General features: G+C 41.6%; 2 protein-coding genes across 20 annotated transcripts in view; both read left to right on the top strand.

Annotated features, from left to right (window-relative positions):
- Positions 1–1,976: 1,976 nt before the first annotated feature.
- Positions 1,977–16,585, top strand: FYTTD1 (forty-two-three domain containing 1). 2 transcript variants are annotated; one of them, XM_063339074.1, is made up of 9 exons: positions 1,977–2,151; positions 5,417–5,548; positions 8,616–8,761; positions 9,532–9,644; positions 10,526–10,595; positions 11,639–11,700; positions 12,565–12,639; positions 13,272–13,398; positions 14,486–16,585. In XM_063339074.1, exons 1-9 carry the CDS (start codon positions 2,049–2,051, stop codon positions 14,579–14,581), a joined length of 924 nt encoding a protein of 307 aa, XP_063195144.1. In that variant the 5' UTR covers positions 1,977–2,048; the 3' UTR covers positions 14,582–16,585. The 2 variants fall into 2 exon arrangements, with proteins under 2 accessions (XP_063195144.1, XP_063195143.1); XM_063339073.1 differs by having other exon boundaries at positions 10,499–10,595.
- A 936-nt stretch (positions 16,586–17,521) lies between these two features.
- Positions 17,522–23,843, top strand: part of LRCH3 (leucine rich repeats and calponin homology domain containing 3) — a 70,864-nt gene continuing 64,542 nt past the window's right edge. For all 18 annotated transcript variants that reach the window (XR_010071499.1, XR_010071498.1, XM_063337757.1 and 15 more), the window contains exon 1: positions 17,522–17,800. Coding sequence is in view for 16 of the 18 variants with exons in the window: in XM_063337757.1 (XP_063193827.1) it covers positions 17,563–17,800 (238 nt within the window). In the remaining 2 variants the exon portion in view is untranslated. The remainder of the gene's footprint in view (positions 17,801–23,843) is intronic.

The following is a 23,843-nucleotide window of genomic DNA, read 5'->3' as shown; positions in this document are numbered from 1 at the left end:
CTAAAGTGGAGATTAATCCTCCAGTGTAGAATCTGAGGAGTGCCAACAGCCGTCAACAATTTTAAATGCATGAATATACATATGTATGCATGAATATACAAATATACATATCCTTTTGCCGAACAGTAGCAGAATTTGGGATGTCACAGACCTGATAGCTGTTTGGGGAAGGTTTGGGTGACATAAAGTCAGTTATTGACTCAATGTATTTCTTTACTCATTAAAAGTACCTCACAGAGAAGGCACAATTGGAAGGGTTTGGTGGTTGCCAGACAATTTAATGTTAGGAATAAGAAGCTGTTTTTAATAGGGGTAGTGCCTGAGCCCCTCAGGAAGCAGCGACCTCCTTTGGAAGATGCACATGGATAGCTCGCCAGTTTCTGGGATCAGTGCAGGTGTGATACTCCACAGCTCATGATGCACAGCGTGGACTGGACGGTCCCCTCTGGTTTTGAATCTGTGAATGTGTTTAGTACCTGCTTCTTTGGGGCTGGTTTCTGCTTGGGAATTTTAACACCTCCTCCCAGGAATTTCAGCCAGGACGTTCAGCAGGTAACATCTAGGCTGCAGTTCCCCCGCGATGTACCATAACAACAGGGGTTTCTGGGCAGCCAAGCCATGAAGTCTCATTTTTGTGAGGATCCCACTGGTGCTGAGGAAGAGCCTGGGAAAGGCCCTGGAAGGAACCAGCCCCAGAATTTAATACAGTCTGTGGGTGCTTTAGGCACACCGTCTTCTTGTGGTGGACACAAACTCAGCAGGGATGCAGTCCTACAGGGCTTCACACAGTTAAAGTGCGAGTTCTTAAAACTGTCAATGCCACATGGAACTGTTGTCCCAGGGCTCGGTGCGGGCACAACCCAGAGAGCCAGCAGAAAAACAAGGGCTGATGTTTGCGTGGTTGCCCCCAGGATCCCCACGGCGTTTTCAGCCATTTTGGAAGCAGAAGAAAACTATACTCTTCAGGAGCAGAACCTTTGCCTGGTTTTCTGTTGTGCTGAGCAGCAGGCAGCGGGTGTCCTGCCTGGGTAATAAACGCAACCCACGGATGTGGCACAATCTGGATTTTTTCCAACTTCCACCTGTCACGAGGGCAGGCAGCACCTGCCGCCTCTGCAGTTAGCATATTTGTTTGGGGTAAACGGAGCCTTTGTTTATCAGTGTGACATAGTCACCAGATGGAGCTGCACCCTACAGCATCACAGGAATTTGGTTATAGGTGTTTTAAAAAAATACATATTTTATTTGACACCTCTGATACTAGTATTTATTGGTCATCTGGCAATAGCAGCTTCCCTTTAGAAACATAGCCTGACTTTAAGAACCTGAACTCCCACTTGTCATCAAATCCCACTTGTCATCTGGTGGGAAATGCATAAATTATCATATCTGTGGCTCCAGGACTCCATGTCTGAACTTGGAGAAGATGGAGAAGAAAATGGGATGGAACTCAGCCTCCCGCACTGCTGTCACGAGCTCCTCCTGCTCAAAGGGAATATCTCTCACGAGCCAAAGAGATGTCCCGTGACACAGTATTTATTTTAGCAAATGAGCATATGGAGTGCGTGGGCAGTTAATGAAATGTGGGAGCGTTCCTACCGCAAGGAAGGTCGTGCGTATGGAAATATTTATTCCTGCCCAAGGGCGATGGCGACGCTAGTCCCTGGAGCCTGAGTGCAGAGCTGTCCCAACGCGAGCTGTCCTTTGGTCATATTGCAAAGCAGCATGGGGTAAAAAAAATGGCTTTACTAGATTCCTTGTTCAAAAAAACCCGAGTAGTTAATTTCTCTCCTCGATTTCTCAATCACGGGCTTCTGACCAAGAGCTGGCGGCGCCCTGTACCCGCTCCTCCCGGTCGGCAGGGGGCGCTGCGCCAGTTCCCGGGCGGGAGGGGGTGGGAGCGCGGTTATTGCGCATGCACGAGCTGCCGGCCCCCTGCGGTAGTTCGGGGCTGCGGCGCACGCGCGGCTGCACCCTGCGCATGCGCACAGCCCGCCGGCCGCTGGCTGAGGCGGCGAGGGGAGGTGGCGGTGGTCCTGCGGGCAGCCATGAGTGGGTTCGGGGCTGCGGCGCCGCTTTCGGCCTCCTCGGCTACGGCGGGGACCCGGAACGGCAGCAGCGACAGCCTGGAGAAGATCGACATGTCCCTCGGTGAGGAGCGCAGCCGGGGCCCGCCGCTGTAGGGGGAGAGGGTGGGGGGGCGCGGGCTGAACCAAGCGGTGGGGCCCGGGGGGGTGGGGCGGAACGAACCAACGGGCTTTGCCGGGCACCGGCGCGGGCGGAACCAAGGGGGGGCAGGACCCTACCACAGCGAGAGCGCAGCGGGGGGCGGAAGGCGAGGTGGCTTCGGGGGGCCTGTGGGCCCGTCGTGGCGGGGACCGGAGGCGAGGCCCGGCTGTATCCGTGGGAGCTGCGGGGCTCCCAGGGCTCTGGGCCCCGGGGTTCGCTGTCCCTAGCTAGGGAGGAGCCGGGCTCAGCGGTGTAGGTCCCCTTTGTTCTATCTGGGTGACCGGACCAGGCCGAAGACTGGGGCGCTGGTGCGTTTGGCACCAGTCAGGCCCGCGGTGCCCGGGCCCTTTGCCGGGTGGCCCTGGGGGAGAGTCGCGGGGCTCGTAATTGCAGAGGCGGGGTTGTTAGGTTGCTGCTCAGCCGGCCTTGCTTTTTTTTTTTTTCTTTCTAGGTGTGGAAGTTGGTAATGGCAAGTCTCTGTTGTAACTCCTCTGCAGTACTTTACCAGTCAGAGCAGCGTGATGCTGTGTCTAACACGTAGTTTCCTGTGACAATCTACCCTTTCTCCCCTGTTCTCCCATTGGTTGTGTGTGTCAGGAAGTTGCACAGTCTCATTACAGATCTGCAGAGCTGTGTTTCTCAAGTATATCTGATGTCTGCGCTATATATATTTCAGAGAGGTATCTCAGAGTAGTTCTGTTCTGGTGCTTTTTGCTGAGTTCCCTTAACAGCTGGGGACGCATTTGGTGTGTTCCTGGAGTGCATCTCCCAGTTTAGTTTTATCAAAAAAAAAAAAAAAATGGTTTTGTACACTTGAAGATTGCTCCGTGATGCTACCAGAGCATGGTAGGTAGGTATTATCAGGAGACTTGCTTCAAAAAGTGAAAACACAATGTGAACTAGAATGTTACTGGTAGACTCACCTTTCTGGACCACCTTAAAATAAGAGGATTTTTCCTTCTGTAAGTGATCCAGTGGAGTTCTTTGTTTTGGCAGTGGAGAAAACTTGTGAAATGATGGTTTAGAGTTTTCTGAATATGGAGTATTATTCATATAAATCTATAAATCTATTTTTAGTTATAGTATAGCACACTGAATCTTTGTTTCCAAGGCTACCAAGATTAATAGAGTTATTGTTTCTGAGTGGCTAGTTCTATTTTCATATATTTTAATGTTTGTTACTCGTCCAAATTAACCTTTCACTTAGTGACTACTATATGTCCTAGATGTTGACTAATAGCAAATTGCAAAGGACTGTAGTGGTGTCATGTTGATGTTTTGTTTAAGAAGCTGTTGTGAGTGGGCGTGTGCCTTAGCCTGTTTAGTTGCAAGGGTAATTTGCACAACAGTGTCATCCACACCTACTGTCCCTAAGTTAAAGTTGTGTGGTCTGGTGTCAACAAAGATAAGGTGCAGTCCCACATCTGTCATGATATCAAAAAAATTGACACAACGTTGATCTAGGAAATCTTAAGATCTGGATCTTAATGTTTTAAACATAATTTTGTTGCTTGTGTGTTATGTGCAACTCCTCTGAAGCTAAGCTTCCAGTTTGATAATGTTCCCACATTGTTCTGCTGTTCTAGCTGTAGGTTTGAGCTCTGGTCTCAGGCAAGATAGGAGAATGCTTCAGTGTCTCAGCTGACAAATGCCTAAAGTTCCAGATCTCCTCAATTTCCCCAAGTAAGAGAATAGCTGCACTTAAGGTTCTTTAAAAACTTGTAACCTTATGTGCAGCAACAGCTGACTTGCAAAAAATGGGATTTAAGATGGAGCAGAGGAACTGTGAAGCAAGGATCCATGCTCTCTGAAGGTGGTGGTCTTGTATTGCAGGTACATAAAAATGGAAGCAGCCATTGCGTGGAATTACGTATTCTGCTCTAACAGTTTTGGAAGTTTTAGTTTTTGTTGAACATACATTTTATTAGTGGTGCTAAGTTCAAATAATGCTCCTGGTTGATTGCTGCTGTTGTCTGTGGTCGTTTCTACTATTTTGGACCTGTATATCATTTTGAAGTGGCTTTGGTTTCCTTTTTGTATAAAAAGGATAGTTTGGGAATCCTTGCTCCAGGTATGATCCCTTTGATAAAGAAGATTCTATAGGAATCAAACCCTGAGTGACCCGTATCAGTATTGCTTACCTGATAGATTTTTTTTTTTTTTTTCCTGAGTATTCAAACATTTTTGCAGCAAAGTAAGCTGATTTCCTCATAGCTTTACTTCAGCAGAATACAAAGCATTGGATAACAATGTTGTGATTTTTTTTAATTTCTTTTTTTTTTGTTACACTGTTCTCTGTTCTTTCCCATCCCTCCCCAACTCAAAAAATGATGTCCATGTGTTTGTGATAGCTCTCTGTTGAAACATAACATTTTTATCAGTTGTGCTCTCCTAATTTAAGTGTAATAAACATAATTTAACATTTTCCTTTATGGTGTTTTTGTAAACAAGCTAACAGTCAAATAAAAGCATGCTATATCTGGTGCTTTACTCTTATCTGCTGAGCCAGCTACCAGATCAGTGAAGGAAATCAAAGTGGTGTGTCATGATTTGCACTTGACGGAGCTACTGTTCACTTTTCAGCAGTTTATTATCTTACACATATTCTTAAACTGATTAATAATTTGTTCAACATTGTTTCACCAGAAAATAGAGAAGATACTTACTTTGGATTGCAGATACCTGGGGAGGGAAGTCTTGCTTGCTTTTTTCCCATCACCTCAACCTCCATGAATACATGAATATAACTGATAGGCTGAGTTCTTTCTGTGTGATTTTTTTTAAATAATTTAGGATGAAAGACCTAAGGCTTGAATTGCCATTTTGTCTGGAATCTGCAAAGTCTGGTAGTGGTGGGGTTACCTTCTCTTTAATGGTATACAAAAACTAATGTAGTCATTCAGTTTAAAATTTCACGCTGGGCAGAATCTTTCAAGTCTCTTGGATGTTCTGGATGTATGCAAGTGCTGCTCTTTTGCTAGGGCATTATATTATAAATGAAGTACTGTAAGACTAACAGGGACCGGATATTTTATAGAGAGATTTCTGGAACCTTAGCTTGTATGTGCTGGCTTTGCAAGATTAACTGCTCTGTTTCCCATGACACCAACTTGCTAGGGTTCTTTTCTTCAGAACTGGAATATGTCTGTAATGTGTTAAATCTTTCTTTTTTATTTTCTGCTTACAGATGATATAATTAAACTGAACAAGAAAGAAGAGAGAAAACAGTATTCCCCAAAAATAAAAAGAGGGCTGCAGCAGAATCGAACTCGACAGTTCAGGACACCTGGCTCCAAGTGGGGAATCCAACAGCAGAAAGGTGTGTGAGTCGAACGTAACGGGCACTGCACAATATTTATTTTTTTTGCTGCTGAAATCTAACCTAATGAAAATGTATGGATTGGCATGGTCAATTCAGGTGTCTTTTAAATAGTGTCAGATGCAGTTTTCTTTATAATTCAGTTCTTTGTGATCCATTTATGTTTGATTTTGTTTCTAGTTCAGTGTGAGAAAATCATTGATGTGTTGGGGAGCTTAGGTGCTTGTTGGAGTCTAGTTTACCCAAGGAAGGATTGGCTTGCTTTCTGATTTTTTTTTTTATTATTTTAATTTTGGAAATTGTGTTTTATCCCTTCTCAGAGATGGATAGAAAGAGCGCTTATGCCAAAGCCTGTATATTAAGAAATGTGGAGGCCTTGCCAGAGCTCAAAGCTTTGTGCAAAAGAGCCAGCATATTTATATTTGCTAGGGAGAATTCTCCTAGCAGGCCTCCCCAAAATAGCTGTTATTGCAGGCCGTAATGCTACTGCTGGGATTTATAAATGGATAATGCAGAGTGTCTGAGTTGGCTCTTCTTGTTAAGACCTTGGGATGCAAAGGAAGCACCATGTCAGCCTTTATAAGCCAATGTTTTTCAGTGGAATGCAAAAGTGGGGAAAAAAATCGTACAGGCAGGGAGTGAAGAGAGGAAAAGTGCACTCAGCTTTACTGAGTAACTGTCAGGGTTTGTTGTTTTTTTGATAAATAGGAGTCATATTGTAAAATGATTCCCAGGTTTTAGTCCAGTGCATGGCCAGCATCTGCTTGAAGTATAAATTGGTTTTGCTTATGTTTAATTTTAGAAAAGTACCTTTTTAGCACTGGATTATCAAAATATGGAAAAATACCATCTAATCAGAAAGCTTACCACCTCAGCCTAAGCTAATGCAGTGTTTAAGTTAATACATGCAATTTCTTGTTTAGCAGCATTCATTTAAAACAAATACACATCTGTCTGTTGTATTCATGGTGATCCGCATTTTATCTTTGTCATTGCTTAATATTTGTTGTAGCAGCAGCTCATGGCATCTTAGACACAAATGTCTTTGGGGATCAGTGGGATGTCATGTTGCTCAGGGCTCAGAGGAGTTTTGCTTTTTATACAGGCCAACATAGCAGTGTTACTTAAGTTGTGCGTCTTCAGTAAATAGTGACAGTGCAGGGAAATATTTTACATCAGTCAACCCCAAGTATAAGAATGTTTGTGTAGGTGAAAGAGCAAGTGAATTTAAATTGTAGATTGTCAAACATGTAGGCTTCCATTTGTGACTGCAGTTGTCAATTGCAATTGTTTATGATCCAAAGGGCATAAAAGAAGCAAGTATTAGAACTCAGAGTTTTAGGAGGAAATATAAAACTCTAAATACAACTGTCTTGGCAGTTAATTTTCTTTCTTGGAACCTTCTCTCCTTGCCTGCCCTTGTTCTAGGAAAAAGCAAACATTGTTTTTGCAAAATTGACAGATTCATGACATTGAAATGTTGTAAATAGCTTTAACTGCTCCTTCTTACACAACTCCGTACGTTTTCTCCCATTGAAAGCAAACCTCTTCTATATTGTTTTTTGAGCAGAAGTTATCATTAAATAGTTCTTCTGACCATTGTAGTTATTAGTAGCTTATGACCAATGGATTTGTTGCTGCTTCGTTGCCCTTGAAGTTATTCTGATAAGTAGCAAATCCTCTGTTATTTGTGGACAGCTACAGAAACCACAAATGATCAACAGCATTCAATTTGTTGCAGTTTTAGAAGAGGCTGCCAAACTCTCTGGCAAGAAGCAAGGAACTTGAGCTGGGACTCTTTTGAGCTTTTGAGGGGAGAAACAGAGGGAAGAACATTGTTCATTTAAATAAAAGTTGTCCTTGGTGATACACAGAATGCAGCTGCACAAAACCCTGGGCAGCGAACTTTGAGGTTGTTATTTATTTGAGCAGACGTTGGTCCAGAGAGCTCCTGAGGTCCCTTTCAGCCTAAGTAACCCTGTTTCTCAGCTTTTCTATTTGAAAAGAATAGCATTTGCTAACTATCCACAAAATGTGGGTACATAGCAGTTTCTCCATGGCAAATTTATCTAAGCTGTGTTCTGATGGATGGCTTACCTCATGTGATGGCTCCTGTCTCATGAAGAAGCACAGATTTATTATCAATGGATCAGATGCTATGATCAAATGCTATGGATCAGTTACATCAAGGCTGGATGTGTCTGTTGCTGTAGAGCTGACTCCTTAGTCTTAAATTTATCTTGCAGTCTGAGGTTCTAAAGAGGATGATACTTGGGGATAAAACTGGAGCATGATCTGTATTCATAGCATGAGGCTAAATGGCTCCAGACAGGGTTAACCAAACCCTTGTAACTGGAGATTTCAGATGTTTATACTACAGACCTCAGACTTACAAGGCTTTTATATTCAAAGTCTGCGTTCAGTTCTCAGTGTCGTCCAGACTGCCATGCAGACTTCTAATTGAAAACACTTTAAATGTGATGTAATTCATATGCTGTTTAATATGGTTTTGTGGGCCAATTGCTATATTCTTTTTTTCTTAGGTCATGTCTTGGGAACCGCTGATCTAAATAAATCATCTTTGAAGTTGCTTTTTTTTCTTTTCTTTGAATTAAACTGGTAATTTAAAGTTTGCTGAATGGGTGGGGAGCTGGGGCTTTTTTGCTGCTGTTGGTTTGCTTTTGTGCTATTCAGCACTTAATGAAGTTACATTTCAGAGTATTTTGGTTGTTTTTTATGCCAGAATGACTCTGTAAGTTGTCCCTGTTTTTTATGACTCTGTAAGTTGTCCCTGTTGACATCTCAAATAACAAATTTTCAACAGAAATTAGTGTAATGAGCTAGAGCAAAACTGTGATCTATATGAGAAACTGATTATTCTTGTGCTAAGGCTTGGGCCAGGCTGGCTAAAATAACTGAAAGACCGAATTGTCTTGAAGTGTAGTGATAGCTTCTGCTCTAAGGCTTGAAGTGTGCAGCCAAATAACTTGTGTTGCCTGCATAGCGTCTTAAACCAGTAAGCTTTTTCTTTCAATACGAATCATTGAACTCTTCATGCTTGTTGCAGGTTATGGTAAAAATCGTTTGGGACGCAGAAAGAAGATAGCAGGGAAGAAGCGTTCTTATGGTGTTATAACTGGCTTGGCAGCCAAGAAAGCAATGGGTTCACGCAAAGGAATTAGTCCTCTGAACAGACAGCCACTTAGCGAGAAGGTAATTAATGCAATTCTAGTGGTTCATGTAAGAACGGATTAAAAACATGAAACAATGTTTTCAGAACAGCTCTACTGAGATATGAAATGGAGACACCTGGTACAACCTTTTGTTAAATTGGGGATGTGTTAGCTGAGTCTTGGTTTATTTTGAGGGGGGTGGTTAATGACTAGGTTTGAAAAGGGTTTTTTTTAGTCACTTCATTGGGTTGCAAGTCAGGAAAATTGAAGTACAGAAGTATGTTCTGTGCAAGTATGGAGGCAGTTACTGTATTTTTGCAAGAAAAGCTCACTTACTGCAATTTCTTGTCTTTGCATTGATTTGATACAAATCAGTGACTCCACCAACATGCAGATGTTAAGCATGTGTCTGTTACAAAAATGGAAGATTTTGCAAAATACTTAACTCTTCTGCACTCTTGCAGTGCATTGTTGCCTGCTCCATCTCATTCAGTATTGTAGGACAGGGATTGCTTTTGGATTTGTGAAGAAGAGCAATTTTAAAGAGGTGGCGGACCATGTGTTTTGTCAGTTTAGGGAGATACAGTAATCAAAAAGTAATTGCTAAGCTCTGCATTATTATTTTTTTTTTGCCTGGTAATGGGGGGAATATAGAATTCATGAATGTGTAGAAGATATTTTCAAATTAGACTGTGAAAGGTAGACAAAGCCAAATATATTCTGCACACAGTTTGTAAATGGAAATTGAAGGAAAAGTGTTTGTGTGTATGCAGTATACATATATACTATATGTATTTATTGTTTTTTAAGAATGCACAGCGGAATTACCCAGTTTTGAAAAAGAAAACAAACTTGCAGAGACAATCTGAAATGCAGAGAAAACAAGCTCCAGCCCTCAGGAGGCCTGCCCCGCTAAACAGAAGGTAAAATAATGACTCTGATTTCTGAACTCTTCTTGATAACTTTCCATAGTGAATCTTGTTTGACAGGACTGAGTCCAAGGAAAGATGGTAGGTATTGCCCATAGTAATATGGTCAAGACTATCATGTATGAAGTTCTACAAATCTGGAAGCTGAGCATGGGACAAACGTGGTCTCAATACAAAGCCAGATATTTATTACTGTGTAAAGCACTTGGGAAGTACCTCTATTTGTGAGCACCTGGTATTCTGCCTTCATTTAAGTCATAGGCAGCCTATATGGAGGTGGCCAATGTGGATTTCAGTATCTTTGAAGTGACAGCCATGGTTTACTGAACTTTACAAATAAAATGCCTTTGTGGAAGCTGGTGCCATCTTCAGTTTCATTGAAGCTATTGCATGTTTTATTTGTGCTGGAATTAACATGTCTGTTACAAACTGCATCTTAACTGGTCTCCATGATGAAAATTTCCACTATGTGACTCTACTGTGGAAACTGTAAACAAACTTTCTTTATACATATCAAGACTGCTCCTTTTTTTTTTTTCCATCTAATCAGCAATGTTTAATGTGCTGGAGGATACTGAGCAAAGTAAAAAGCAGAATTAATAATCGTACTGTCCTGTGATATAGGAGTGCTAGGCTTCTATGTAACAGAAGTGATTTTTCCATTTACGTGTAATGTTTTTTGTTCCTAATACATGAGAAGCTTATTGCAACTGAAATGTTCATCCTCAAAGAGGCAACATTACAGATGGCCTTAGGGATGTATTGGGTGCTTTCCTGACTTCCATAGTGGTCTCTCTAAGATGTTATCTGTGGAGCCTTTGATAACTGTATTTTAATAAATACTACAGGAATAACATGCCGTCCACTTTTGCCAGAATTGGAAATAAACTAAATCAGCAGAAAGACACTCGTCAAGCAACTTTCCTGTTTAGAAGGGGCCTGAAGGTAATAAAAAATTACTCAAAACAACAACAAAACTGTGCCACAGGTTCTAAGCTAACCTATAACACTGATATTAATGAATCAACTTCAAATATCAGATCTGAGTAGAAATTTCAGGTGGACTGGGAAATAGACATGGGTCCTTCTAGGGAAATATACATGTCCTCTTCAATTACTGTAACCCATTGAGTCTTGCTTCCTGTTCCAGTGTAGCTGGACTGTTCGGGGGGGGCATGGAACTTGTCACAGAGTTTGAGGGTAGTTGCAAGCTATTAATTTTTCCTTTTTGGAAGTAAATGTTAAAAAACACTGTGCAGCTTTCAAAAGTTGCCTTCAGGTGAAGGATAGAGCAGAAACATGTTTTAGAAACTGATTATGGTGTTGGCTTGGGTTGTGTGTGGGGGGGTTAGTTATTTTGGGGTTATTTATTTTAGTTAATTTATTATTTTAGTTACGTAAGGATTTTTAGTTATTTTGAGTAAGATGAAGAGAATAGAGAGTGCGCAGCGAGTGATAGTGGTGTTTCCATTTATGCCCTCATTCTACATCTGCCATTGTTGTCACTGTAGGTAGCTTCTGTCTTCCGTACACATGGATTGCAGAATTACAGACAGAATCAGGAGCGAAAAAAAAAAACCAAAACCAAAGTCCTTTAAAACAGCAGTGGGACTTAGTAGCATATTGGATATTATGTATGCTAACATTGATCAGATTAGGAACTAGCCAAGTTTTTCTTGCTGGCCTGATACCGTTTTGTGTAGCTTGGTAAAGGATATGGTTGCTGACATAGTCCTCAAAAATGTTTCCATCTCTTTATTGTTGCTAACTTTGTTTAAATCATTTTGTGTTCTTAAAGTAGTTTCTTTCCAATGTCTTACAAAGGTAATAAGATAGTTGTCTTTGAAGTCCCCCTGGAAGTACAGCCCTGTTTGTGCAGAGTGTACAAACAGCTTTAAACTTCTGGTTTTGAACTGCTGTATTTCCAGCTGCTGCAATGGGAATTGAAACAGTATTCAAATCCAGTGTCTGTATTGATGTGTTTTCAGGTGCAGGCCCAAGTGCAGTCAACAGATGATCTTGATAATCAGACAGTAAAGAGAACTCGTCAGTAAGTATTTAATTTGGAGAACTTCAGTTTGGTGCCTCGTATGATTCTCGCTTTGTTTCTAGCTTCCTGGCTATGGTAATTGAATGGTTTTGTTTTTTTCCCTGTAGGCATATCAACTGAGTGACAGTGATCCTCCTCTTGTCCTCAGTTATTTCCTAAATTAACTTCTAATTTAACCAGGAGGAGTTCGTTTGCGTAAGACGCTTGCAGGAATGAGGGGGAAGGCAGTAGCTTTAGAGGATCAGACTAATCTCTGCCACTCACGAATACTGCATAGACCGGAAGAAAAATGCAAATGTCAGTGTTCTCCTGAGCTCTTGATGTAATTTCAATTTTACTTAATACACGTATAAGCCTATGAAGCAGTTTGGAAATAAGCAAGGCAGGACACAAGGTGGACACTCAGCTCTCCGCCCATGTATTCTTCCTGTATCATTCTGTGCCTGTCAGGCTCTTCACAACTTGTTTGTTGTTAACACTGCAGGCTGCGTAAGCAGCGTATGCCATGTAAGCAGCGTATGCTGCAGACCTGCATTCTGTGACTTCTTTGATTTGCTTTAAGGACCATTTTGTCTCCATTTATGGCAAGGAAACTGAATATTTTAAACATTTCAGTCAGTGCTGTAGTTCTGGTACACCTTGCCAGCATGTGATCTAGCACTCACCTGAATAGGTTTTGATAATGTAAAAGGTACATGAATTAATAGCCAAACTTCTTGTAGATTGATTGACTGCATGCGGTCTTCATACTGTCCTGTAGTCTGTACATTCTTTACTATCCAGTGTTTTGGACATTCTTTTAAAGATACCTTGACTGAAATTTCTACAACAGTTTTGTAAGTGATTTCTGTGTTTTCAAACTAGATGGCGAACTTCCACCACAAGTGGAGGGATTCTGACTGTGTCCATTGACAACCCAGGAGCCATCATAACCCCAATGTGAGTTTTCAAAAAAGTTCTGAAATGTTCTAGTAGACTTTCACCTTGTTTACCTCTTCCAGATCAGACCGTATTGCAGCTCTTTTCCTCCTCAATCTAATGAAAGTGAATGAGCATCTAGTTGATGCGTGATGGTAATAGTTCCTCCCTGATTTTTAAAGATACTGCTAGAGTTGTGCTTAAAGAAAGCATTGCTATATTTGCCTTGGGGAAATTGATGGTACTGTTGTTTCATGAGGTGTTTTATTTTAAAAATCTCTCGAGTAGCTTTTTTCATTAGTAGCATTTTATCTGTAAGGAAGACTGTACCAATTTTTATTTTTTTCTAGACTGTGCCAATACTTTTTTTGTATTTATGGGAACAATTAACTGCAAATTATGCGTTTGTCAGTAGGATTGAGAGATAAAAGATAAGATCTCTTCCTGTTGGGACACTTGCTGTCTGATAACAAAAGCAAATGCTACCCTTTTATAGTTCTGCCTGACGTTTACCTTCTCAAATTTGTGCCCTCCAGCTATTCAACCAGCCTGATCAAATGTCTCAATGAAAATTTCATATCTCTATCAGCATTAAGGCTTTATTGCATAAAACATATATTCACTTTGTCATTTGTAACATTCTTCTTTCACAGTTCACAGAAATTACGATTAACTCGTACTCCTGTGCCACCATTTCTGATGAAGAGGGACCAATCTGAAGAGAAGAAGATTCCCAAAGGGGTTCCGTTGCAGTTTGATATTAATAGCGTTGGAAAACAGGTAAATGCAGTTTCTTTCCTTAACTGTGGAAGTAGTTTCAAGTCAGATAAAAGCTTGTGAATCATGCACTTTGCTCCTAGGCTTACTAGTGACAGAAAGAGGGAACTGGTGGCTACTTCCAGTTCTGCCACTAACTTGCTGTGTAACTTCAAGCAAGTAACTAAACTCATTGTTCCTGTTCCTCTAGTTCACGTCTTGCATGCCCGCATGCTTTAAATGGGACTTAAATTGTTTAATATTTCTAAAAGCTTTCTGGTGTTCCTGCTGTACTTGAATCAGCGAGTGTGCGTAATTCAGGGATGAACGGCTTTCAGTTGTGTAACCTGTGTGGAACCCTGACAGCTGAATTTATAAGGCAACTTTTGCTGTGCATCTAGGGAAAAAAAATAAATGTAACGATGTAAAGGCTTGAAAGTGAGCAGTTTTTCAAAAGTTTCATGAAGACAGGCAATTTGGTGCAGGAATTTTAGTGCTGTCGGTGAAAGAATTCTTACAGGGTGACAGAGTTAGATTCTGTTCTTGTAATCAGCTCCTTACTGTCAGCTGTAGAAAACTACCTGGGGTCAGGGCATCGATCTGGATTTTTTCCTTCCATGAATAAGCAGTATGTCAAAAATAGTCTACTACTGTATTGTAAAATTAATTGGAACTTTTGGACTAGACTCCAGTCTACTGCCTCAGCTGCATGAGCTGGGAAGCAGCTTGCATTAACACTGTTAAATGCTGCACTTGTTGAAGTTGCATAGAATCTGTGTGGGGAAATGAGTGTAGTGAAAGTTCCCTTTATCAGTCTGTCTGTCCTCAGTTTAACTTACGATATTTTGAGTTGATTTTCAGTCTTGACATCGTGTACCATGTATTTTTAATGATTTCCGAGAAATGCTAGCTCTTGATATATAGTGTAATCTGTTTTTTGAATGGTGTGGGAAATGATGAAATCAAATTAAACCTTTTTTTTTTTTTAATCTAAGCGAGGCAATTATGAAGTGATGATGCAGAATGAGGAAAAATTATTCTTGTCTCCATTACTTTGATTAAATGAACCTGGCATCTTTTAAGCTTATAGTTAAATGAATTTCTTTTTCAGACAGGGATGACGTTGAATGAACGTTTTGGAATCCTGAAGGAGCAAAGAACAGCGCTGTCTCAGAACAAAGGAAGCCGTTTTGTAACAGTGGGTTAACTGGACAGGTGGACTTGGGCACTGATCCCACCTACCTAAGAAACTGCGATAAAAGTGGGCAGAAGAATACAGCATACGTCACTGAAATTCTCCAGACTTCTTGCTAAGATGGTGGCAGAGCTATCGATCTTTATTGCTTTTACTTTGAATGGTAAAAGGCACCATGCCCTGTGGGGGGGGGAAGTGGGGAGGCTGATCCACTCAAGTGGCACCATCACCTGGTCGGAAAAGATTCTGTTGCCCAGCTAATGACAAACGCCGATTTTGGTTCATCTTGCAACCAGAACACAAACATGAATTTTAAAAGGTTTTTGGGTTTTTTTTGTTTGTTTCTTTAGGAGTGCTCAGTATCTGTTCTCTGACCCCTCTGTTATAGTAAAGATTGTGAGTTTCATTACCAACCCCATTTTAGGGTTTTTTTAGGGACTGCCTATGAACTTTCCTTTGGACTGCAGTTTGGCACAGAGCCTCAGTCCATGAATACTTTGGTAGTGATGTAGCGGCATTTTTCATGGGAGCATTGGTTGTACTTCTTTGTGCTTTTGAAGTTCAGTTTTTTTTTTCCTTTCTTGAAAACTAAATGTTTTGCATCTTCACTTTCACAAATAAAGCTGTTAGCTGAGACCCAAAAATATGTAATTTGGATGGAGACTATTCTACTCTTATCTTTAAAAGTGGTCCAGATTAATACTGGAGGAATACTGCACAGGCAGTATGAGAGTAATTTATATTGCAAATAGCTCAAGTTCATCATCCTCCTGTAAATGGAGTATGTCTGTCTCCTGTTTTTTCTTAAACTTTTGCTTTCTATTTCTTTTTGTAAGTTTTTTCAGAAACGTAATGCAATAACTTCACATTTTTGAATAATTTCATAAGAATAAATACAACAGTTCACAAGGAAGTCAGTGGTATGATAGAGTTCCTTACCCTCTCAGACACAGGATTTGCATCTTGCATACCTTGCCCCAGGGGTTTTTCTCTGCCTCTTACAAATAGCCAGAGGCAAGAGATCTAATGGCACTTGTTTGTACATACCAAAGAGAGGTGAGATGTGAAGCTGATCAGAAGTGGTCAGAAGTCTTGAAACTGGGGAACGTGGCTGGAGGAAAGCCCTCGGTTTGCCGGCACGTGTAAGGCATTAAGCAGGAGCGTGTGGTCACTTGGTTTACGCTTAGCTTTGCGCATCAGAATCTGTGGCATGGTGACAACCGGGGCATCCTCACTCTGAATTTATGTGATCCCTAAAACTGAGGCACTTGTTCAGAATTGCTTCCAGACCAGGAACTGATGGAACTTAACATTGTTCTGTAGCAGTGAGATTTAGGTACAGTCACACTGTTCTATAGCAATGAGGTTTAGGTACAGTCAGGTAAAAAAGCGATTGGCTTGCTGCATCCAGAAATGTTTATGGTGTTTGAATTGGGTTTAATTCCTTTTACTGTTCTTGAAAAATTTACATTTGACTTCTTAAAGAGTTGGTTTCCTTGCATTTTTATCTCAAATTCCAAGTTAACTAGCATTTACCGGGAACTTCAACACTGAAGAGCATTTGACAGTAGTAGGGCTTCTGTTTGTATAGCAGTTTTAAAGTCAGAGTGCATCCTGATGCTATATAGTACTTAAACCCTTATTTTTAATGTTGAAAAATACACCTTAGCAGAAGAAAACTAAATGTAATGGTGTTAAGGGTTTTGGGTTTTTTTAATTACTAGTAGGAATATTTTTTTGGAAAAAATGTCCCACTGTTAGAATTTGAGTAGATAAAGTGTTGTCAGCCATCCTGTTTCAGTGTATACATTTTCCATGTGCCAGGATGCAACAAAAAAATTCTTTTGCATCAACATAGATGCAAAACATTGATGCAATGCATCAAAAAATGCTAGTTTGTATTTAATGAGAAGATGCTTTACACTGTACCTTTTGGTATTTTTTGGAGAAGTTATTACATTTGATCTATTCTGAAGCTGTTAATTTTTTTTTTTAAATAAAAAGTTACAGGTTTCATACTGTCGTGTTCCTGTTATAACCACCTGGGCATATACTGGTTATGTGAATTTGCTGATAGCCTTCAAGGGGTACTTAATGACTAAATTCTTATTAAACATTCTGAAGAAAGAATATACCAAAAAGCAGCCTAATTTAAAGAGGGCTTGCATTTGTTGCCCAGCGTAACATCCTGAAAATAAGCACTTCTTGGAGTGGCACTGGATAAGCTCACTTGCATTTAGATGTGTCAGCTATTAATGTATTTTTTTCAGTAGCATCGTCATAATTGAGTGGCTGGGTGTGATTGTGGTACCAGATCCCTTCATCCGCACGGGCGTGTGTGTTGCTGGGACATGTCTGGCTGTCATCCAGACTTGCTGTTGCAGCATCAGCGCGGAGTCCCTGAAAGACAACGGCCGCTGCTATTAATCGGTGATGCAGGGGAAAAAAATACGCTGCCCGTCCGTGTATGGGATAAGGCGTGGGGTACAGCGGGGGCCTCGGCACCGGGCTGTCTGCCGTCTGTGTAAGCAGCTGATCTCTGCTGTCCTAGAGTAAGACTGGCATTCATTCGGACGTGTCAAAGAGTGCAACCTTCTAACGACTGATGACATCAAGGGGAAAAAAATTATGACGCCGTTGGTACTTTTGCCACCTGGTTCAGGGGTGTGCCCGGCAGCCAGTGTGGCATCCCACCCTGGGTGGGTCAGCTAGAAGTTTTCTGAATTCCAGAAGGGTATGCGGGCACTGCGGACGTTGTCAAGGGGAGGCGATTACCCCAGGCGGGCGGAAAAGTCGGCCCCGAAAAGAGGATGTTTCGGGTTATTTTGGGTAGCTGCTCCGCGCCCTGCCGGTACCCGCGGGCTGCGCATGCGCACTGCGCGCCCTGTCACGGCTGGCGCACGCGCGCTGCCTGCCGGCCCCCGGGCTTCCCCGCGCCTGCGCGGTGGCGCGCGAAGCCGGAGCGAGCAGCGGCGGGCTGAGGCGGGGGGGAAATGGCGGCCGCGGTGCTGTCGGCGCCGGAGGGCGGCTCTGCCGTGATGCCGTCGGGGAGCGCGTCGGTTTGTTCTCCCCCAGCCGGTCCCTCGGGTCCCGGTTCGTGGAGCCGTTCTTTGGACCGAGCCTTAGAAGAAGCGGCGGCCAGCGGTACCCTCAGTTTGAGCGGCAGGAAGCTCCGTGACTATCCGCGGGCCAGCGCCGCCAACCACGACCTCAGCGACACCACCCAAGCCGGTGAGGGACGGGGCGTTGAGGGGATGGGGGGGCGAGACAACGGAGAAGGGGGATAGGGCTGAGGGCAGCCGGTGTGGCGGGGCCTCGCGGGTCCCCCTCAGGGAGGGCTTAGCTGGGGGCTGGTTGTGTGTGTCGTCCCCCCCCCAAAGCCCCCTTAGGGGGCGTTGGGGGGGGGGGGACGGGACGGACAGCTAGCCCCCCCACGAAGACTGAAGCTGAGGTAATCAATTTGCTGTCTCTTCAGCAAATTGAAGCTGGATGCTTGAGGAGGAGAAGTTTCCTCAGTGGATGTTTGGGCGGGGGCTGGGGGGATCCCCCCCTAATCTCTCTTAAAGAGCGTGTGTGTGGGTGTAGAGGGGGATTTCTCCTCACGGGAGGCGATGCTTGGCAGATTTCTCCGCTTGGGCCGTTTCTCTCCTTCGTGTTTTCGGCTTCCTCCCCCTTCGCTCTCCGCCCTTCCTCTCCTCCGAGAGAGGAAGACTGCGAGGCAGGATGGAGGAGAGCTGTGCAGGGTACTCCTCCTTCCTCTGCCCTCCGTGGCTCTGGCCGATGAGCTCTCTCGATCTGTTGGGTTTTTGGGTTGGTTTTCTTTTTTTTTCCTTCGTCGTCTCCCATCTAGAGGCGTTTCCCTTGTTGGGGGCTGTTTTAAACAGAGTTATGAGGCTTTTCTCAGTACTGCTGCTCACTGATGTGGTTTTAGCCAGGCATATTCTTGTTCTGATCTATGTGTATGTGAGTGTCTGTGTGCGTATATGCATAGATACGCACCCTCGCCATCTCTCATGTTGTGCTGTTGACAGGGGAAAACAACTTTCCAAGAAGGGCTGTCAGGTGTGTATACACTAAAGACAACTGTTTCTTTATGAGGGAGTGTAGGAATAGGATGAGGGGAGATTTAGATTAGATATTAGGAAGAAATTCTTTATTTTGAGGGTGGTGAGACACTGGCCCAGGTTGCCCAGAGAAGCTGTGGCTGCCCCATCCCTGGAGGTGTTCAAGGCCAGGCTGGATGGGGCTTTGAGCAGCCTGGTCTAGTGGGAGGTGTCCCTGCCCAGGGCAGGGGTGTTGGAACTAGATGATCTTTAAGGTCCCTTCCAACCCAAACCATTCTATGATTGTGCTCTTATGCTTCTATTATTGTCGTTTCTGACAGCCATAAGCAAGGTATGAAAAGGTACTGTGAACAGAATTATGGAATCATGTCCTTTTTCTTTTTTTCTCCTGTATTATATGGATAAAAATATTAAGGATTTTTAAGAAATACTTTACAAGGTACAGTAAGTGATAGGGCTGGGTTTTCCCTCTGCCCCTCAAATATATTAATAGGAGTAGACTAAAAATGTGTACTTCTCCTGTAAGCATCTTGATCAGAAAAACCACATTTGCGGAGTATGTTTACATATTACGGTATTGAATAGAGAGATGAGACTTAGGAAATTATGAGGGTTCGTGCAGGATGTAGGCGTTTTCTTAATGCATTATACAGAGCAAATGTAGTTTATGTTTATTTTGATTGTCTAGTTGATTAAGTGAAGTAAAAGTAGTTTTAAAAGGTGTCACTATGTCATTTGATTGTAGCTTCGATTACTTCCTATGTGGTCATTTCGATTTTTCTAGTGTTTTGTGTTGAGTTGTAGCCTAGAAGCTAAGAAATAAACTCCAAACATTACTTTTTAAAAGTTACTGTGTTTGTTAGTGTGTTGATACAGTGTCAGTTAAGTAATTCAAAATGGAGCCACCTTTAAAATTGTCTGACTTCATACTCTGTTCTATAACATCCTACTTATGTGAAAATCTGTCAGTAATACAAAAAAAAGAGAGACAAATGTGGTTTGACTTGAACACATCTATAAATACCAAACACTTTTTGTTAGGGTGTAAATTTTTTTTTTTGTCCAAAGGGTTTTCTACAAATGCAGTTGCGCAATGAATGTGTAATGGGCTGATCTGTAGGCAAATGCAACATACCTGTTTGTGAGGGATTTGGGATTTTTGTTTATAATGCTATTCATTTACTGTACTCAAACAATTTGTGGGAATTCTTGTTTCCACCAAGGTTCCCATCTATTGTGATGAATATTTGCATTGTAGTTGTTCAAGAAGCATTAAATGCTAATAAGCGGCCGTGCATACCATTCACTTTTGTGCATTTATCATCACAATGAACCTTAGAAAATAGCTAGAACTGTTCTTAAGTTGTAAGAAGCAAAGCTTATTGGGGGGACGCTTTTTGTTTAACTACTCTGTTTTGAAGGCTGCTGTGAATAACTTCATCTTGTGCCTTTTTTAGTGTGGTCTATTCTATGACTCTTTTGTTTTGACTAAGGCTGGGCAGTGGAGAAAAATCCATGCAAGCATTTCTGACCCCCAGTTTTTGGTTGAGTGCTCAGCTACAAATTTAATCCACTTCTTTCCCCATGTCAGTTTCTTTCCTGCGCAACTTGCAATTCTTTTGTATGGGAGTAGCCACAAATAATATGGTATAATGTATATTATGTGTTAGGTGTTGTAAACACTTAAAATAAACACTTTAAATAACCCCCTAGACTGTAGACTCCAAGTGTCTTCCTGTGTGCTGTGCTGCAAAGACTCGAAGCACATCAGGTGGGGTATGTGTGTGTGGAGTTTCATAAAAATCATTGGAATTACTCCCAAACTATAAAACTGAAGATAAAACAACGTATATGCAAATCTTAATACTTTTTATATGCCAGAATAGACACCTCTCTAGTGTGGAGCATGTTATACTGATATAGCTCATTCCCGTTTTTGCAGTAATAAAAGTAATTGCATGTCACTGTAACTGCATCGATGCTAAAGAGGTGGGAATGAATCACATCCCTCATTAGTGTAACTACGCTGCTAGGGAAGCCAGCATCCGGCATTGCCTTAAGCCTTAACAGAATCACTGGCCTTGCCTGGAAGCTGTTAATAATGCAGATGAACCAGCAAAGCGGGTCAGTAGGAACAGGGCGTTAGAGATTAGATGCTAGATCTAGTGTAGCTGAGTGTTCTGTGCAGATTTCGAGGTTAATGATGGGTGAGGGGAGAATCCCTTTAAGTAGATGTCAGTTGTAATGTACAGTTTCAAACATTAAATCAATGGGAAGGTCACATTTTTTGGATCTTTTATGTGTTCAGAGTTGACAGTAATACTAACCCTGGTGCTCAAGTTGTGATAGCTTCTAGGTACCATTCTTAACAACTCACTAAACAATCATCAGAGCTGAGTTTCTAGCAGGTGTAATTTAACTTCGGAAAAAATATTTCATAAACAGATCATAGTACCATAGAATATCTTGTGTTGGAAGGGACCCATAAGGATCTTTGAGTCTAACTCCGTGCTCCTCACAGGACTACCTAAAATTAAACCATATGACCAGATCGGTTTTGCCGCATTTTTATTCTGGAAGTTAAATATATATTTCTGGTAGGCATCAGTGGAAAAACTAAGTTCCTCATTAATCGTTTGCCTCAGTCACTAAGCTTTTCACTGGGAAGTGAATTCTCTAGTAATGTCAAAGCCTCAGCTGCTTCTGAGCACTGCTGTCTTCCAGGTGGTGAAGACCCACAGGTGGCTTTTTAAACCAAGATAGGTGTTCAGGGTTGTTCTCAGAACTCAGCAGGTACCTTCATCAGGCATTGAAGTAATAGTGAGTTTCTGGTTGTTTTGTGCTTTGTCTTGGAATTAAGATCGTATAATATAAAATCAAATTGAAGATGGGATGGTCTATGCTTGAGAGCTTTGGAATGGCTTAGCGGGAAGGTAGCTCCCCACAGCGTGTAATGCAGTAGTCCATCTAATGTTCTTGTACATGTGGGATGGCTCATGTACAAGAAATGCAGTGTAATAATAACTTAGATACTGAAAGAGGGGAAAGCAGCTGTTCTTTATCCTCATCCCCTACAACTTAATTGGAGTTTTAGGAAGTGACTCAAGCTTACAAAGCTCATTGATGATGAAGAATGAGCAAGCTTTTTCATTAACAAAGCAAAGACATGCTTCTCTTTCTTTCATACTCTTTCACTGAACCTGCATTATCTATCCCCATTTTATCTGGGTTGAATTACAACCCATTTGTTCATTCCCCTCTCTTTTGTGACCAGGGAATAGGAATGGCCATAAACCATCTGAGTTAAATATGAAAGGAAGCACAGTTGCATTTTGCCAGTGTTAATGTAGATTCTGATGTCATTATTTGACAGCTTTCCCAGTGGCCTAAAGCATACATTGAGCAGAAAAGTTATTTGTCAAACCCCCCAAGACAGCCGTAATTGTCTAAACCACTCACTGCCTCCATTTTTAAAGGAGAAGATGGGAATATGTGGGTTTATGCAATAAAAGAAATGGCTTTTGTATGGAAATCAACTAGTAAGATAATTACATGCAGAGTGTTATGTCTTGTTTCTGGAATATATTAATAGTGAAAAAGGATAGCAAGACTCTGAAAAGGAAGAAAAAAGTTGTTGGCTGCTACCTTTTGAATGACTTTGCCAATAAGGTATCTCTATAATTTTCTGCTTAGCAGCTCTCCATAGAAATGGTAAAATCTGACCATACTGTCAATAAAACTTCTACATGCTAAGTGCTTGCATGCATTTAGAAGGATTAGAGTGACTATGTGAGCATTCTGCGGTAAGAGGTCTCACTGGTATTTTTCTTTCCTGCCAGAATTTTAGTTGATACTACCTGATGAAATGTAAAACAGCTTGAGAAGTACAATATGGCTCATACAGCAGTGTCCGTATTTCCCAAACATTTGTTCTTAAAGCCACAACAGCAGAATCCACATCATCCTAAAATTAAATAATTGGTTGAAAAAAGTCTCTTTGGATTACTATATCTTGAATGTAATTTTATTATGACCTTTAAAATAACTTGGAAGGAAATGGGATTGTTCATTGTTCAAGTTGCAGACTATTTGTCAGAAGAGTTTACAGTGTTGGTACTTAGATTATCTAAAGTTTCAGTACTAAAAGTCAAACCCTAACATTTCATTAGGGTAGTTCAGAGTCTTGTGCTCAGATTTGTATACTTGCCTCTACCCTTATCAAAACCCAGACAGAAATACATTGTCCAGAGGTTCTAATAGCTGTAGGGGTGAGAAGGAGGGAGGATGACAATCTTTCCCTAAACTTTAGACAGTAATCTAGCTTGTTACTAGACAGTAATATAGCTTCTGTCAGTCCCTTTGTAATTTGCTCCCTCTTGTTTCCTTTCTTCTTCTGTTTCTGTTATTAGAACATCTGGATATCATGGTGTGTTCTGTCACAAATACTGGCAATTCTTAGTGTAGACTAATGGAATTATCTGCGAGTGGTGCTTTGGTAAATTGAGGTCAGTTATCTTGCTTTTTTTGTTACCCTCAAAATGCAGAGAGCAGTTGGCTGTCATAGTTTATAGTTTGTTTTTGTTGAGTGGGTTGTGTTGGGTTTTGATGGAGAGCTGAGGCCTGCAGTAATGCTCAAAGGTTCTTGGCGCACAGTCTTTTTGCCTAGTGTTTTATAGCAGCTGTGAAAGTGGAGTCTGAGCTTGTAGTTTCTAAGCCTTGCTGCAATAAAAGTAAGACGTGACATTTGGAATGCCTTTGTTTAGCGAGTTGATCTTTTAAAACAAGAAAAAAAAGTCCCACAACAAACTTTCGCTACCAGTCAACTCTTCTAAGTGGTGTTCAGGGTTGCCTTTGTACTAGTTACTTACCTAGTAGTCTTCCACTTGCCTGCCTCCATCATGATCAAACTTTTCTTTTTTAATACTGTCTTGTCTGCATACATACTCTTAGTTATATTTTTTGAGATAACTTTAACTACATAAAAAGTAAAGAGGAGGAGGATTGATAGGTGAATATATTGAGTCCTACAGTCACATGAAGGACAAAATAAGAGTCCAGGAAAAAAGGAAATGTCTTTGTTTATCTCATGGTGTTTCCAGTCCTCTTCTCCTGTGGCTATACCTGTGCTTGGAGGTAGCAAATTTATATTGGTTAAGTACTCCCTGAAGTCAGTTGTAAATACGCAGCCTAATGTAACTCAAGTTCTATGC

The sequence above is a fragment of the Chroicocephalus ridibundus genome, chromosome 6, assembly GCF_963924245.1.
Source record: "Chroicocephalus ridibundus chromosome 6, bChrRid1.1, whole genome shotgun sequence".
NCBI lineage: Eukaryota > Metazoa > Chordata > Aves > Charadriiformes > Laridae > Chroicocephalus > Chroicocephalus ridibundus.
Note: the sequence above shows the minus strand (reverse complement) of the source record. Positions and strands in the feature narration are given on the sequence as shown.